At 45.1% G+C, this 15,325-nt stretch overlaps 1 protein-coding gene across 8 annotated transcripts in view; it reads left to right on the top strand.

The window, feature by feature from the left end:
* Positions 1 to 15,325, top strand: part of zfhx3 (zinc finger homeobox 3) — a 345,346-nt gene that overhangs the window by 278,883 nt on the left and 51,138 nt on the right. For all 8 annotated transcript variants that reach the window (XM_037094567.1, XM_037094566.1, XM_037094568.1 and 5 more), the window contains one exon: positions 6,756 to 6,987. In XM_037094567.1, the coding sequence (XP_036950462.1) occupies positions 6,756 to 6,987 (232 nt within the window). The remainder of the gene's footprint in view (positions 1 to 6,755; positions 6,988 to 15,325) is intronic.

Below are 15,325 nucleotides of genomic sequence, written 5' to 3'. Positions count from 1 at the left end.
AAGGGCCGGGGCAGGTCCTGATTTGCCCCATTCAGCTTCCAGATGGTACCTTGCCAGTACACATGTCATCAAGTGGCTGTAACAGTTGTTTGGGTACCCCTGTGGCTCCACCCTGCTCTCGCCTCCTGCAGGCAGACTTATTGTACTGCAATTTTGGCAAGCTCCTCCCAGCATGGCTTTCATAAAAGCACCAGGAGGTTAAGCTGTTAATTAGCTACTGAAAGAGGAGGCCAACAGCTTGCTGTTAATTTGCTTTACTGTTTTTTTTCCCTTCTTATTTGTGGATTGACATCATTTCCTGCCTGTTTTGGAGTCATCGCTGCGTGTCACAAAAGCAGGGCCGAGCTCATTAAGTAGAGGGGAAATGTGTTTATTTGGCTACGATTAGAAGTGCACATTATGTATGTATAGCCATGCTTATCCAAATGTTCTTAATGAGAGAGACCCTGGACGCCAGCGTGGGGCTCCTGTGGGCATAGGCCCAGGCTCGTTATCACCACACAGGGCATTGATCTCTCTACCGCCCGCTTGCTTATCCTCCTCCTCCTCCCCTCTCAAAGACAGTGACTCGCACATGAATTATGTGGACACATTGATCAGCTGATTGAGAGCTATTGTTTCGAGCCCTGGGTCATTATTGAAGGAGGGATTACCCAACTCTTGTTTTGTGCATGCTTATGGGAGAGTGTATTACTCAGCTCCTTGTCACGGCACCTACTCCCCTTAGCTGCTCACCTTAGATTTGTAACAGCCACACAAACGTGCACACACTTACACACAATGTACAGAGCAGACACAGCAGCCTACACAATCAGCGTGGCCCAAATGACTGCCTGCATTGATTGTCTTCCCTCAGCAATTATGTTCCCATTGTTTACTTTCTAGCATCTTACTCATTCAAACGGAATTCAATAATTATTGCTTTATTTAATGTTAAAGTAAGTAAGAGTGGTGGGTGTGGAGCACCAGTAGCTGTACTGTCTTTAAGTGTCTCTATGACCCCTCCCAGGCTACTTTGTTTCATAGGCCCATGTTAAGTCATCCTCTCCAAGGACACCTACAGCGATCCATCTTTACCCCGCCACCCTCCCTTGCGACACAGAGGTCCGTTTTGTTTCTTTCTCTCCTCCCGGAGACAAATATGCGGCCTGTTTTTTATTCACCGGTAGTGATGGATCATTTCCACGGCAAGGCAGCAGAGGAAGCAACTTAGCACATTATGGGCTTTGAGACAGAGGGACAGGATGCGGCGGCGGGGTGGCAAGGATTAGGAAAAGTAAAGAAGAAGAAAGGACAAGGGTGTGGATGAGGTTCAGGAAGCAGTAGGTAGGCAGTTTGGGACTGGAATACACAGTCCCCTTAAGCCGCAACCTAACTTTTGGGCATGTTGTAGCTTGCAGTGGCTAATTCAAAGCAGCCACCGCGTTTGGCACCCAGTGGGGGCCTCTGTGGTTGGAGCTGTTGTTCGTGCTGCTGGCAGGCAGGGAATCACAGGCTGAACTACAAGCACTCGCTGACTCCATTCACCCGGGTTTGCTTTTTTTAAAATAACCTGCGTACGTTCCAGGGGAATCCCAGAGTGCAGTTTTATGAGAATCATGTCCCCAACAAATCTCAGCGCATGCAGCCGCACACTGCCGCTGGGTAGAGAGGGGTCATTACATTAAGTCGTTTTTATTCGCTAGACCTTTAACCCCGAACTTAATCCTCATCATTGAAATAACCTGTTTTTAAATGTAACTTGATCCTGATTTATAACCTCATAATTAGGCAGCTAACTTTTCAGATGTTTCCATTTAGATGCAACAGGATGGTAACATATACTCCACAGGACATGCATGTGATGGCCACAGTTGACAAACAGTGAGATGTAAACCACACGGGGGTGTTTCCTCTCCTTTTGGCCACAGTGTGTTTTTCAGCCCAACAGACACATCACTATTGTCTCCCCTCAGAGTGAAACACAGTTACCTCATTGGTTATAGCTGCTGCCATGACATCACTATGTCTGAATAACAAAAGGTGCTGGGTGACTTTCTTCTAACCCGTCTCCAGCTCAGGACTAGTTTGTACTTTATTCCTTTTCAGGTGATAGAGAAAACTGACTCCCAAATCTGTGATTATAGTGGATAAGATCTTCTTATTCAAATACAGACTTTGCTCTGTTGCAGCGCATCGCCTGGCGTCATGTGTGAATTGCAATCATCTAACCTGTGTAAGATTCCCGTGTCCACGTGTGCGCACATGTAGGAGACACGCACACAGACACCAACCTTTAGTGCCGAGGACCAGCGAGACAGTTATAGATACATCCAGGCAGATACTCACTGGCTCTCCCTCTCTCACACGGAGGGAATTTGGCAGCTCTCACAGAATTGATAGCTATTTAGCTCACAGATAGTCATCTGTTTTAATGCATTAATTTTGTATTAACAGCACTGCCAAATTTAATGGTGGAAATTAGGCTATGATCATAATGGTATGTGGCTGTGCGTGTGAGAGTCTGTATATGCACGTGTGCACGTTTGTGTATGTGTGTGTACATTTGGGACGTTCTTTTTGTCTATACTCGTGTTTGTTGCTTGTACATGCTGTATTATACGGCTCCATTGGGAGCCATTGTTTGGAATTACCGGCTCTCTGTCTCCCTTCCAGCCTTCCAGTAATACCCACCTCTATCTTGTGCGAGTTGGGCTCTCTCAGCAACCACACTGTTTTGTGTTAAAGGTGCACTTTTACTTTGCATTTAAGTGGATGGAAATGCAGATGTATGCAGTGCTCTGGGTGGGTGGTGAAACTGATACAGGCACGTATTGCCCACTCAGAGGCCAAGGTGCACTGTAGAGCTGTGAGAGAGAGGATGGGGTGGTGCCCACACCGCCCCTGTCCCTCTTTACCTGAAAAAGCACAGAGCACTGCTTCAGCCTCCACAGAAAGAGATAAGGTGCTCCATGGAAGAGAGCGGCTTGAAAAGCTGTGATTGCATTTTTAAACTATGAAAACCACACATCATAAAAAAGCTCAGACTTGGACCCTACAATGTAAAAACCAAATTAGAAGTGATTTATCGTTTTATGTGTAATTTAGTACATCTTTTAAAATGTTCAAAGGTAGTTAAGTATCATTTCTGGTCATTTTACCAGCCTCAGTTAACAAATTAGAACCAGACGATATATCGATATTGTTATCCTGATATGAGACTATAAATCCTCTTAAAGGCTGTGAAGACATGTCATTTTCTGAATTTCCCAGACTGCTCTACTTGTTCTAATACTTACCTTTGCCCACCAAGTCATTATAGCCACAATACTGATGATGACTTATCAGAAAGCTCACTGTGCTGAGAGTTTGTGAAAGAACATATAGTCATCTCTTTGACATCAATATGAAGGTATTTGGTAAAACAAATATCATGATATTTGATTTTCTCACCTAGCTCCAGCATTTATAAGCTTTCAGATTGTTGAGATGTACATTGTTTATCACGATGTAGCCTTAAATGATTGTGATATTATTTGCTCTCCATATCCAGCCCTATAACATTTTTTAAACACTACCATATAACAAAATTGTGAAGTGTCTTCAGTTCCTTTTACCCCTTTACCTACAATCAGTACGTCTTTGTGATCTTATCTGTTAAATCAGACCACACGTACAGCACATTCACATGCACCCAGCATGTCTCCCATGCCCTATTGAGTACATCACAGCATACTAGGCGGTCACACATTTGTACTTGCTCAGCTGAATCTCCTATATGACTGCAGTAAATTCCCAGACAGTTCAGCGGTATTGAATCCATGCCACTGACCCGGCCAGCTTCCCCTTCCATTATACTCCACAGCTCCCCTCCTGTTGGGGCCTCGACAGGGCGCTTAGAAACCCCAGAGCCCGCGCCGACCAGCCTCCTCCCAGCTCAACATGACTTTTTCATTAAGCCGCCAAATTCCTACACTCCAGTTGGAGGTGATTTATCAACTAGGGGCTTCATTGCAGGTTCATAGGAAACAGACATAGGCCCTGTCTTATGCATTATTATGTTTCAAAGTGTGTACGTGTGCTTGTGTGTGCGTCCGTCTGCATGTGTGTGTTAGCTAGAGAGGGCGGTGGACTGAGATTGCACCGTGCCCGTACTGTGTTCAGGCTCTCATATATGATCCGCCAAATGTTCGAGAGAGTTACTGCATGTGATGACCAGAGGGGCCACGCGATGCTGTTCTCAACGCCACTGTGGTATCATTTTGCAACAGTCCTCCCCTGGAATACTGAACGAGCATGAGAACCCCCCCCCTCCCCATCCCCCCATCCTTGTTCACCGACTCAAAAATGCCCCAGACTGCCTTGGGTCATGGCCGTTGCATAGATGGTGAAAGTGGGGGTTTACAGGTGTAGCCATTTGACATTGTAGACGGAGCTACAAGCACTGGGGCAGGCCAGTTTTGGCCCTGTTGAAGCCATCTTCCCGGCCAGTCAGGTTTATAGTGAATTATGGCCGATTCTGGGGCAGGCGGTCTCAGGTTCACTCCTATATAAACCCTGCGCTTTTTATGGGAAACTATAAAACTCCCAGGATTTTTTTTCTGCCTCCTGAGACCAGCTTTGAAGTTTCGGTCAGGTGCTGTCATTTTTTTAAAACTTGTCTTCTTGTAGATTTTTGCAGCCTTGAGTCATTTGCAGCAAGACCTCTCTCTCTCTTTTTTTTTTTTTTTTTAGTCAAGACATCTGCTCTGACTAAAAGCACTTTGCATGATGGATTTGGTGTTATCTATAACTGAATCTGTCTCTCGGATTTCTCTCTACCTTAGTTCTGATGCAATATTTGTGCACAGAGGAAAAGGAAGAGAGAGGAGGAGGGCTCCCACGATATCCAGCAACACCTATTCATGACATCATGGATGGCTTAGAAATGAGGCGAGAAAGGAGAGCACACAGAGACACAGAGCCTTTTACAATCACCTAATAACTCTATTACACCAAGCTGTGGGGCTCACAAAAAGGAGGGAGAAAAAAAAAAACCTCCTATTCCTTTTCCTGGAAGCGGTGTCTTAATGCACATTTTAGGTGTAGAAGTGAGAAATATGAAACCAAAGAGAATGAAACACAATAGCTCAGAAAACCCCATAGCAATATTACAATATTGCTAGAAAATTAAATATTAGGAGAAAGGGACAAGAGCGTTTTAGGGAGGCATAATATTGTTATGCCTTTTTTTTTCACCAGCCTGTCAACACCTGATTTAGATGTAATGCGGTTAAATGTCTAATGTTTCCATTGCTTTTATATTTTCTGGCCAGTCAAACAGACGGTCCGGTGCAGGGCAGCATGGTTTCTAATTTCACGAGTGCCTCAGTTTTCTAAACCTTTATCTAAGTGTAAGCCTGAGGTGTAATGTAAAAATGGGGCGGTTTATACACTTAAAATGCAGAATTGGTCATAAAACCTGATCGAAAAGAGTCTGACTTGAGCCAGTTTTAATTACAGTCACAAGCTTTCAGCACCATTAATGATTTGGGTAATTCGTTTTTTCCTACTGCAGGTTAACATTCAGCAGTGCTTTTTATCTAATTATTAGATAATAATAATAATAATATTTTAAACCATTTTTTTTTTACAAAATATGAAAATATATGTCATGTCCACACAGGAGAAGATTAAAAGAGTAAAAAAGAGCAAAACTTTTGGTGATCGACATCGATTCACAGCCTCAGATTTCCACATTGAGACTCACAGTTTGATATTAGGAGCAGCACATGACAGGCGTGACACAAGTGGCCATACCGAGTCTGGGGGCTTTTATCGTAAACATGCAGAAACAATCAGTGTGATGCTTTAGGATAGTGGTCAATAACTGTGTTGCTCACACCAGGTCTAACCATATTGTGTTGGCCTTGCATCATTGATTGAGCCATGCAGGAGGTAATTAGACTGGAGCTCTGTGGTGTGACAAGAGGTCGTGGTGGTATGGTGTCTCTACGGGGTGTTAGGCATGTCGTGACTCCACGGAAGGCTGGGCGAGGCCTGCTGTTGAGTCTTGGAGGAAGTTGGCAGGGTTGACAGGTCAATACCAGTGCTTATTTCCTTTCCTCTGAAGGTCGTCCTCCAGTCGTGGAATGTTCCAGTTCCTCTCAGAATGTGCTAAATCCCCCTCGCCGCCTCACCACGGGCTGACTTTGCCTCGCTTTCTCTATGAGAGAGCGAGGATTTAACTCGCCGTGATCAATATTTAGTATCCCATGCGTGAAACAAGCAGATGTTTGGAGTTTCCTTTTCAGAGACGGGAGGCTTCTGTTGAGTGAAGGGGATCAATGCTCCCTTCCGTCCGTGAGGCTGGAGACCCACGGCTTCTGAAGGGTGGCTGATGCGATTCCTGCCCGCCTTCAGGCCCCTGAGATTTGCGTGCCTCCCAGGCCTCTCCTGTCCTGTTAGCCCACTGATACAGACACTCACGCAGACAAAGTGCGCAGTCCAAACAGTTGTCCTGAAGTGGAAGAGGTCTGGATGTTAAACAACAGGGCTGTGATTGGGAATTGATTTGTTCATTTGCCAACTGTTTGAGCGAAAGTGAGTCGGTGGTGCCTAGCCAGCTATCTGCCATCTACAATAACCTCTTTCTCTCTCTTTCCCTCCATCTCTCTGTCTCTCTGTCTCTCTCTCTCTCTCTCTCTCTCTCTGCTCCATTCTTTCCCTTCCTCTCTCTCTCTCTGTCTCTCTCTCTCTCTCTCTCTCTCTCTCTCTCTCTCCATCCCCTCCCACAGCACCTGCAGCAGCACGAAAACGCTGTGGAGGGTGATGCCTGCTACTACCATTGTGTGCTGTGTAACTACTCGACCAAGGCCAAGCTCAACCTGATCCAGCATGTGCGCTCCATGAAGCACCAGCGCAGCGAGAGCCTCAGGAAGCTGCAGCGCCTGCAGAAGGGTCTGCCGGAGGAAGACGACGACCTCAGCTCCATCTTCACCATTCGCAAATGCCCTTCTTCGGATACAGGTCAGAACCTGGCCCTGTGGCCACACTTGTGTTTCTCTTTATGTACACCTGTCTTTGTCACACTCTCTTGATCTCTCTACCTATGGCACACTGTCTCTTGTGCACAGAAACACACACCCATCCACTCCACTGAGACGCTCTCTGAGGCAGAGTTGTCCAACATGTGTTGAGAATTAGTCACTTTCTTTCTTTGACTTTTACCTCCCTATAGAGTTAAGCTCAACATAAATGGTCTGAGTGGTTTTGATTTTTTTATCCAAAAAAGGGTGACTGAGGTGGTGGAGCCACGACTGAAAGACATAAGTATTTAACTCAGTTATATGACAGGAAGGACAGAATGATGTTTCAGTTGACGGAGCTGAATAGCAGAGAGGGGTTCCTTTTCAGAGATAACACTGAAAATGACATTGCTGAGAGTTATGTCGTTTAAATTGCTTCCAACATTGGAACTGCATTCAAACATAGTTTTGATATTGATATGAGTTTAGGTCCATATCAAATCACAAACAATGTTCCTGCAAAGCCTGCTTTCAGCAGTAGAAGCAGAGATCCCTGTTAATGGGAGCTGTCCCTCTCAGCCATTAAAGACATATTGAGACAGGGCATTAAGGCCAGAGGAGGAGGAGCCGAACAACAGCAGCAGCTGCAACAACAAGAACACCAAAAGACAGACACGACTACAACAACAGTAGCATGACTGAAACAAAGTGCCTCAACTGCTCATTTATTATGGGCTGATTAGGAAGAGTGAGCTGTGGTCAATTAACACTCTTTCTTAGCAGAGATTTGGTTTTCCAATCACTTTAACTCCTGTGCCCTGACAAAGGGGCTCTATTGTGTGTCCCTCCAAGAGGGAACCATTACTTCCCTCGCACACATACTCGCTGTCTGTGTTATGCAGGGAGAAAAAAAATAAAAAAGGCCAGCCTGTGAAGACGCTTTGTTCCAAGGAGGCAGGGATAATGAAGCCAGCGGCCGGGAAATTGCGCAAAAGGCAGTCACAGATCTGAAGCAAATCATTAGAGAACATATTTAGCTGAGCAATTAGGGACAATTAAGCTTTCTGCTCGCTGCACTCCAAATATGTTAATGACTACAGTACAGTGGACAAGCGAACATGCAAAGGCAGGAGGAAGGGCCATTTAGGTTAAAAGGGTTGGGGGATGGGAATTTACTTTTTTTGTGTGCAGGCGGGAGTTGTGATGTTTGTACCCTTTTTTTTTTTTAGCAGATGTTTTGTTCATCATTTTTTCTCTCTCTCTCTTTTAATGTTTGATGTGCTGGAAGCCCCTGTTTGTGCCAGGGTGATGGATCCGAGGCTTAGGTTAGGTAATGGGCCCCTGCAGTGGGGTTGTGTGTGGGCAGTGTCATGGCACACAGTAACAGCGGTTACTCTCCTGCAGAGCTTCGTCAAATTACAATAACCCTCACTTATTAGAACAGACTACTAGTATAGAAAAATGAAATGGGAATGAATTTTAAGTTGTTGCACTGTGTACTGTGTTTTTATAGTCTGACTGTGTGTTTTGATGATGGTTTTATTGTTTCCCTTGTAATTTAGGGACTGCTTTGCAGACATTTTTTCTACTGTTTTACTACTTCTAAGCCTTCACGATGAAAATTCACTCTGCTCTTTAACAATGAGCTGCAGACAGAACCATACAAACAAGATCAGTGAAAATGACCTATTGTTATTTAGGTCTTAGTCACCGTTTTTAATCAAACACTACCTGCATTTGTGTCCCTTTTTAAGTGAGTGAGAAAAAAAAAGAAAGGACATCTTGATCAAATTACCTCAATAATGATCACACCTCTTTGTCCGTAATCATTAACTCTGAAGCTGCTGACTCCGCGGCTCTCATCTACCATTTCACACCCCAAATGCCTCGTCCTGACATCGTCAGCTGGGCCGCTCCACCTCGCAGCCCCACCCCTCCGCTTGGGCTGAACCATTCCCTCCCAGTGTAATATTTAATTTCCTCTCCGCTAGCTCTTCTGTGGCACACAGCTCTTTTTTGTGGTCGAGGCATAGTTGCTAAAGTGGTGGAACGTTCCCTGGCTTGTTAAAACAAAGTTGCCCCTGGATTTCTGGGTCACCTAGACAGTAATTCCCCCGCCTGCTGCTGTTCTGTGATCCTGCGAGTGGTTCTCTGCTGGCGTTTGGTGCTCGGCTCGTAGCCTGCCTGGGATTTTTCCCAAACATATGAAGCCTGCCATTTTTCCTTGACAAACTTTAAACTGCCATGAAACACATGACAACATTTTATGCGATAATGTCTTTAAGTCATAATCTTCACGTGTAGTGAACTAATGCATTTTCTGTGACAGCAGTTAAACTAAGTAAGACTAGTTTGTGCGTTGTCTGGTGTGTTTCATACTTAACAACTCTGCATGTTAATGATCCCTGTGAGCATGCGAGCAAACACACAGGCACTAGGGATTTGGTGCCACATGTCTCCTCTGGGCTGGATGTCCGAGGAGAGCAAGGGCAGCAGAAATGAGCTTTCGTTCCAATTAGACTAACACCGGGATAAAAGGCTTGCATTGTTTTAATTTTTGCTCATACTAGAAATGTGCTGCTTAGGCATGTTGGTCTGGGACCCGCCTCCATTTGTCTTCTTTAACCCTTTATCTGTGGGGAGACAAAGGGGGCCTCAGAGGGACCTCAGCCTCGCACAGCTGCCCTGTGTGCAGAGATCACCGATTAAAGCTCAGCGCTGACTTGAACCGATGGAACCATTTGCACTGGTGCTTGCCTTTAGTTTTAAGGACAGCAGCTCATTACCAGGTGGCAGGTAGACACAAAAATAAATAAAGAGACGTGTCTGTGACAGAGGAGGCGAAAGGGGAGTGTTACAACTCCTGTAAAGCTCTGTTGTGTTAAAACTCCTGTAAAGAAACAGTTTGACCGCATGAGGACAGGACGTATTTTGGGTTGAGTGGTTACAGAGCCGAGGCAGTGCCATGTGATGTCAAGTTTAGGGGTTAATGGTGACCACTGACAACGTAAAGCACCAGCAGGTGGATGTGTATCAGAGACCAATATGTGGAGAGTAAGAGATGGGATACTGCGGAATGAATATAAAGAAGTGGGGGAAAAGAGTTTGGGGAGCTTGCATGTGAGAGCACGTGTGACACTTGAGCGTATGATGACCCTATTTCGTGCGGATGATGTTCACCAGGGCATATAACTCAATGACACATTGAGGTTTCTCATTTCTTAACATTTAATCGACTAAAGTTATTTTTTGAGCACAGAACAGAATGAGATCATGCCTTTAAAAGGGCAGAGTTAAATTGCACTGAAGGGTGGATGCCCTTCCGCAAGAAATGTTTGCTTTGTTGTAATCGAGAGAGGAAGGGAGAGATGCAGGAGAGAACATTTTCTGAGGGTAAAATATTTTCCAGCGGTGGTGTGTGTGTGCATGTGTGCGTGTATGTGTGTGTGTGTGAGTGTGTGTGTTTATATGTATGTGTATGGAGGAGTCAGAGATGGAGAACAAACGTGGCTGACAGTGTGGATTAGCTCCTGCTGTAAATCTGCCTCAGTCACAGATGGCAGGCCCTTGATCGCTGGGCTGTGACGGCTTGGCTCTCATCGCAGGAGGAAATCCCTGTCTGTGAGTCTCGGAGGCTGGGAAGGAGAAGGCTGGGCCCGCCTGGGCAGCCACAAGTCATTGTCTCCTGTCTGTGCAGACACAGAGGCCTGGGTATTCAAGGGCGAAGACTGGCTTGGGGAGGGGTTATCTTACTTGGACTCTGCAGTTGTTTCATCCACCACGCCATGAGAGCCTGTAAGTGGAATTTAAGCCTCCAGTTAAGATCAGCGTTACTTTTAATGACCAGTTTGAGAAACTGGGCAGGGGAGCTGTGTGCATTATTAAATGGAAATGAGACGAAAGGATGCATACAAATGACTGCATAATACTGGTATCCAATATGAGATCCATTGCTTGTTTCGCTAAAAGGGGTGCGCTTTCAGGGTCACACACCTAATAGTGAGGCCTGTCCTGACAACAGAGGCATTTCTCCCCCCCTCCCTCTCTGCCTCATGCATAATTCTTGAGACACTCCGAATTGGATGGAAAATGGGCTGTGACGTGGAAAAATGCACTAATGAAGCAAATATAGAACAGTCACTCATATTGCGGCTAACTTTGAGATTCAGCAATTTCAGACGTGATGTGTCAACGTCCATCTGCCAGTCTTACTACACCAAGATGTCTCATTTATCATGTCTTACCAGTCCTTCATCTTTTCATCTCTCTTTTATTTTCAACCACATTATCAGAGGTTTTACTCTCTCCAGCCATCGTACTTGAGCCATCTGCATGTCCAGTGGCCGAGCTAAAGCTTTTAAAGTCAGGTAAAATCAGAGGTGAGCCAGGCCACGCTCTGATGGCATGCAAGGGCCATTGTCTGAGCTTTTGCTCCCCGTGGGCAAGAGCGAAACAGACGGTAGCCATTTCTGGAATGTCCTCCTTTATTCATGCTTGTTAAAATGCAAAGTAAACCTTTCCAGAAACAGGATATTGTAGCCCCTAACCACCAGACCCTTTCTACATGCCACATTATGGCCAATCCGAAAGTAAGTTGTATAGACAGACACTGCTGCAATGCGCTTTTAATAAAGGCTGTTATTGCCCTGGTGATGTAGAGTGGATATGAGGATGAGGGCTCTGCAAGCCTGGATGAGTAGGGCCCCAGAGGGCCCGCAGCTCAGTCAGGCCTCCGTCAGTCGCCTGCCTTCTAATCCCTGTCCGAAGGGCATCGAGGCAGCATAGGAAATTGTTTGCTGTCCACAGAACGTGCCAGGAAATTCATAAATACATTACTTTTCATTTTGAAAATATTACAAAAGACTAGACGTTTATTAAAAAGCCAAAATGATGGCTTTATAGATTTTCCAGTGGTGCATCAGCATTCATATGACCCCACTGCTCCAACTAACACAGGCAAGTCTTTTCTCTCCCTGTTCCCCCTGGTTTATGGAGTAGCTCGGTATGAATTCCTCTGCTGGCTCATCCTGTAATAGCAAATTGACCAGAAAGCCACCACTCTATTCTTGGATAGGCTGTGAATAAAAATGTCTTGTGTCCAGGTTTTTACTACCTCTCCTCACTGAACCCTTGTTCTATAAATACTGGCTAGCTTTGCCCCCAGGCTGCAAGGTGGGTAAAGTCTGGGTCCTGGTGTGCCAGCCTGTCCAATAGATCTGGCTTAAAGGCGAACAGAGGCAGCATAAATGTCAAAGATGAGCGTTTATGTACAGGAAGAGGGAGACAATAAGAAAAGTGATAAGTTAAAAATGAGGGAAACGTTGAGTCGAGTTAAAAAAGACAAGTAATAGTCTCAAAATTGGGACATGAGCTTTTCAAGTGCAGTATTTGGGGTGTTTTGCTCATGCTGAGTGTGTGCTCAGTATGTGCTGCATGTGATTTCACCGTCAGTTGTGTCATGTGGGTGTAAGTATGTGGCAGATTTATTTTGCAAACTCGCACACTCGTAAGCGAGCGCGCACATAGGTGTCCGCGCCGAGGATCAGACCATGTGTGGGTGCGAGAGGCTCTCCCTGTCATCAAGCCCATTTTCAGAGGAGACTGGCAGCACATTATAATATTGGTTTCCTTCTCTCTTGTCATTACCAGACACTCTCCTTGAAAGCTGATCCAAAAGATAGACAGTCCATCAGGAGACAGTCATCTCATTTGTACTTACTAAACGTGTTAATGAGTTCTATTTTCAGGCCTCAAGGCTTTGCTGCTGGATATTGGAGCAGAGGTGGTGATCAGCGGTGAGGCGCTGGATCAGGAAGAGCTTGGGGGGGGTGGGGGGAGGAAAGGGGGGGGGGGGTGGGTAATGCAGTAGCCCCGCTGCCCCTCATGTCACTCACATGGAGTGACCACAGCCTCCACGGGGCTGTCAGTCCACACTGAGGGCGGGAAGTCTGTGGTTACAGACTGACAGAGACAGCAGAGGAGAGAATAGATTAGGTGACAAAGACATTAACGGTTGTGATGGGTTTAATTATAGCAGCAGTCATGTCAGTGCCATACAGGTACATGAGATGAAGGAGAAACAAGACAATTCAAGACGGAGGGGTTTGAGATAGTTTCCACTCTGGTTTATATGAGATGAGCCTGACAGAGCTACTTTGGTGGCTGACTCGGAGAATATGTTGCAGGGTTGTGTCACACTGGACACTGTAAAATCTGACCAAGTGATCTTACTTTCAAAACAGGCAAGGTAACCGATTACCTCAAAATGAGCAAGTAAAGTAGACTAATGACTTTAATTTGTTCACACTTTTTAGCTCATACAACTTCAATGTAATAATCTACTCGCTTTCTTTGCTGACTCCACTGACTCCTTTATAGGGCCAGTTGTCTGTAGGCCTGTCATAGCTTTTCTGACAATATACCATCATAGAAGTAATCCCAATAAACCACATTATAAGCCATTATATGTCATTTTAAGACCATTTTGTGGCACTTGTATTATGATAATATGATAGCATAATAATCAAGTATACCCTTTCAAGAAGCAGTGAACTTTTAACTCTTAATAATATGCAGAGGTTTGAATCAAAATATCCTAACTAACAAAAACAACAAAATCAAAAATCACAAATATGAAAAAACAACACTTGAGCTGCCTCCCTGAAGGCAGGGACAAGCTTGCTAGTTATTCTGGCGTCATGGGAGCTAAAATGTTGGTGACTTGTTTCTTACATAAATAAACATCCATTGTATAAATTGCAGACAATATCAAGGTCAATAAGATGTGTGCTTATAGAAACGTACAATAAGAAATTAACAGTAAAATATGTTGAAGTAATTAACGTGACAGGCCTACGCGTCTGTCTTTCCTTATCACACTCACTCAGGTTGATTGTCTTTGTCAAAGAGTGCAACTACAGTACAAACGGAATGTTGGAGGGATGAATTATGTTTGCACCATAGTGGAGATGCATTTTCCCTTTGTTTGGCTTTTCCTTCCTGGTAATATGTAGTAGCTGTAATGTTTTTTTTTGTTTGTTTGTTTTTTTTCACAAGTTGTCTGTACGCTCCGTACTTGAACTTCCCCCTAAGGCGCAGATTATCATCTTACATCCAGCCTGGTCTCTTCTATGATATTGATTGTAGTGCAAGTGTATGCCAGGTAGTCTTGGAACTAGAACCAATAAATTGTTAAACACTTAGATTGCTTCATTTGTTACTGTGTTTTGGTATCGGGAGAACAGTGCTGCTCGCCGTCAGAATTAGGCAGCTCAATTTGTCCATAGGCAGCATCAGAGAAGAAGCGAGGGGTAAAGTTTGGGAACTATCGAGTCGAGGCTAGGAAAGTTTTATTTAGCCGTTTTTAATAAGGCTGTTTGTGCCCCCCAGAGAGAGCTGGTGGATCAAAGGGCATGATCTGTGCTATGGATGAGTTCACCCCGGGTCCTGCAGAGACGATCGGCCTCGCTGACAGCAAAACAAAACCAGAGAGTGAAGGATGCCCTATCCAGCAGCATGTTGCCCTCACACTCTGAAGGCTCCATTAGAATAAAGGCAGATGAAACAAAGACTGGCTGAAAGCACAGATGTTTTGATTCATTATCCACTCTCTGATAGATAGGCATGAGTAGTGAACAGAGGGTGCGTAAGTGTAGGTGTGTGTGTGTGTGTGTGTGTGTGTGTGTGTGTGTGTGTGCTCGTGCAAACGTGCAAATTCCTGCTATGTTGTTTAGATTTGATGAAAACATCCTTGCTGATTTGACTTGATACACACGAAACACACAACAAACACACACGCATGTTTTGAGTACATTAGCAAAAAGAGTCCCCTCCAGTGCCTCAACCACATCAACTAAAAGCAGCCAGGCAGATGGCAGCAATGAGAGAAGTGCAGAAATAATTCAATAGTGAACCTTTCTAACCTTTACCTGTGGGCGTGAGCACCAGTCATTGATTCACGCAGTGCTTGACAGTACACTACACACCACCTGAGGATGGTGAGAGGAGGGTGGATGAAGAGAAATGGATGAGCTTGGTGAAAAACACCAAAGGATAGTATGAGTGGGAGGGAGGCTGTACTGCGTGTTGGTGATGGTGTGTGACAGCAGAGGGGAACTTTTCCACGGATGGATATTGGGAATTGTTCTGGATTTGTTTAACTTCCACGAATATCGTCCCCCTTGCCCCTGTGCAGCTGGATATCAGTGAGAGACAGAAATTCTCACACCCAAGTGTGATACCTCTAGTGTGGGCTACAGAAGGGGGCTATTGATTACAAGTCACCTTCAGGTCTTGGGCCCGTTGTACCCACCTAATCCCAGAGAATAGAGCGCTCCAGA

Source organism: Acanthopagrus latus, chromosome 4, assembly GCF_904848185.1.
Source record: "Acanthopagrus latus isolate v.2019 chromosome 4, fAcaLat1.1, whole genome shotgun sequence".
NCBI classification, from domain to species: domain Eukaryota; kingdom Metazoa; phylum Chordata; class Actinopteri; order Spariformes; family Sparidae; genus Acanthopagrus; species Acanthopagrus latus.
Note: the sequence above shows the minus strand (reverse complement) of the source record. Positions and strands in the feature narration are given on the sequence as shown.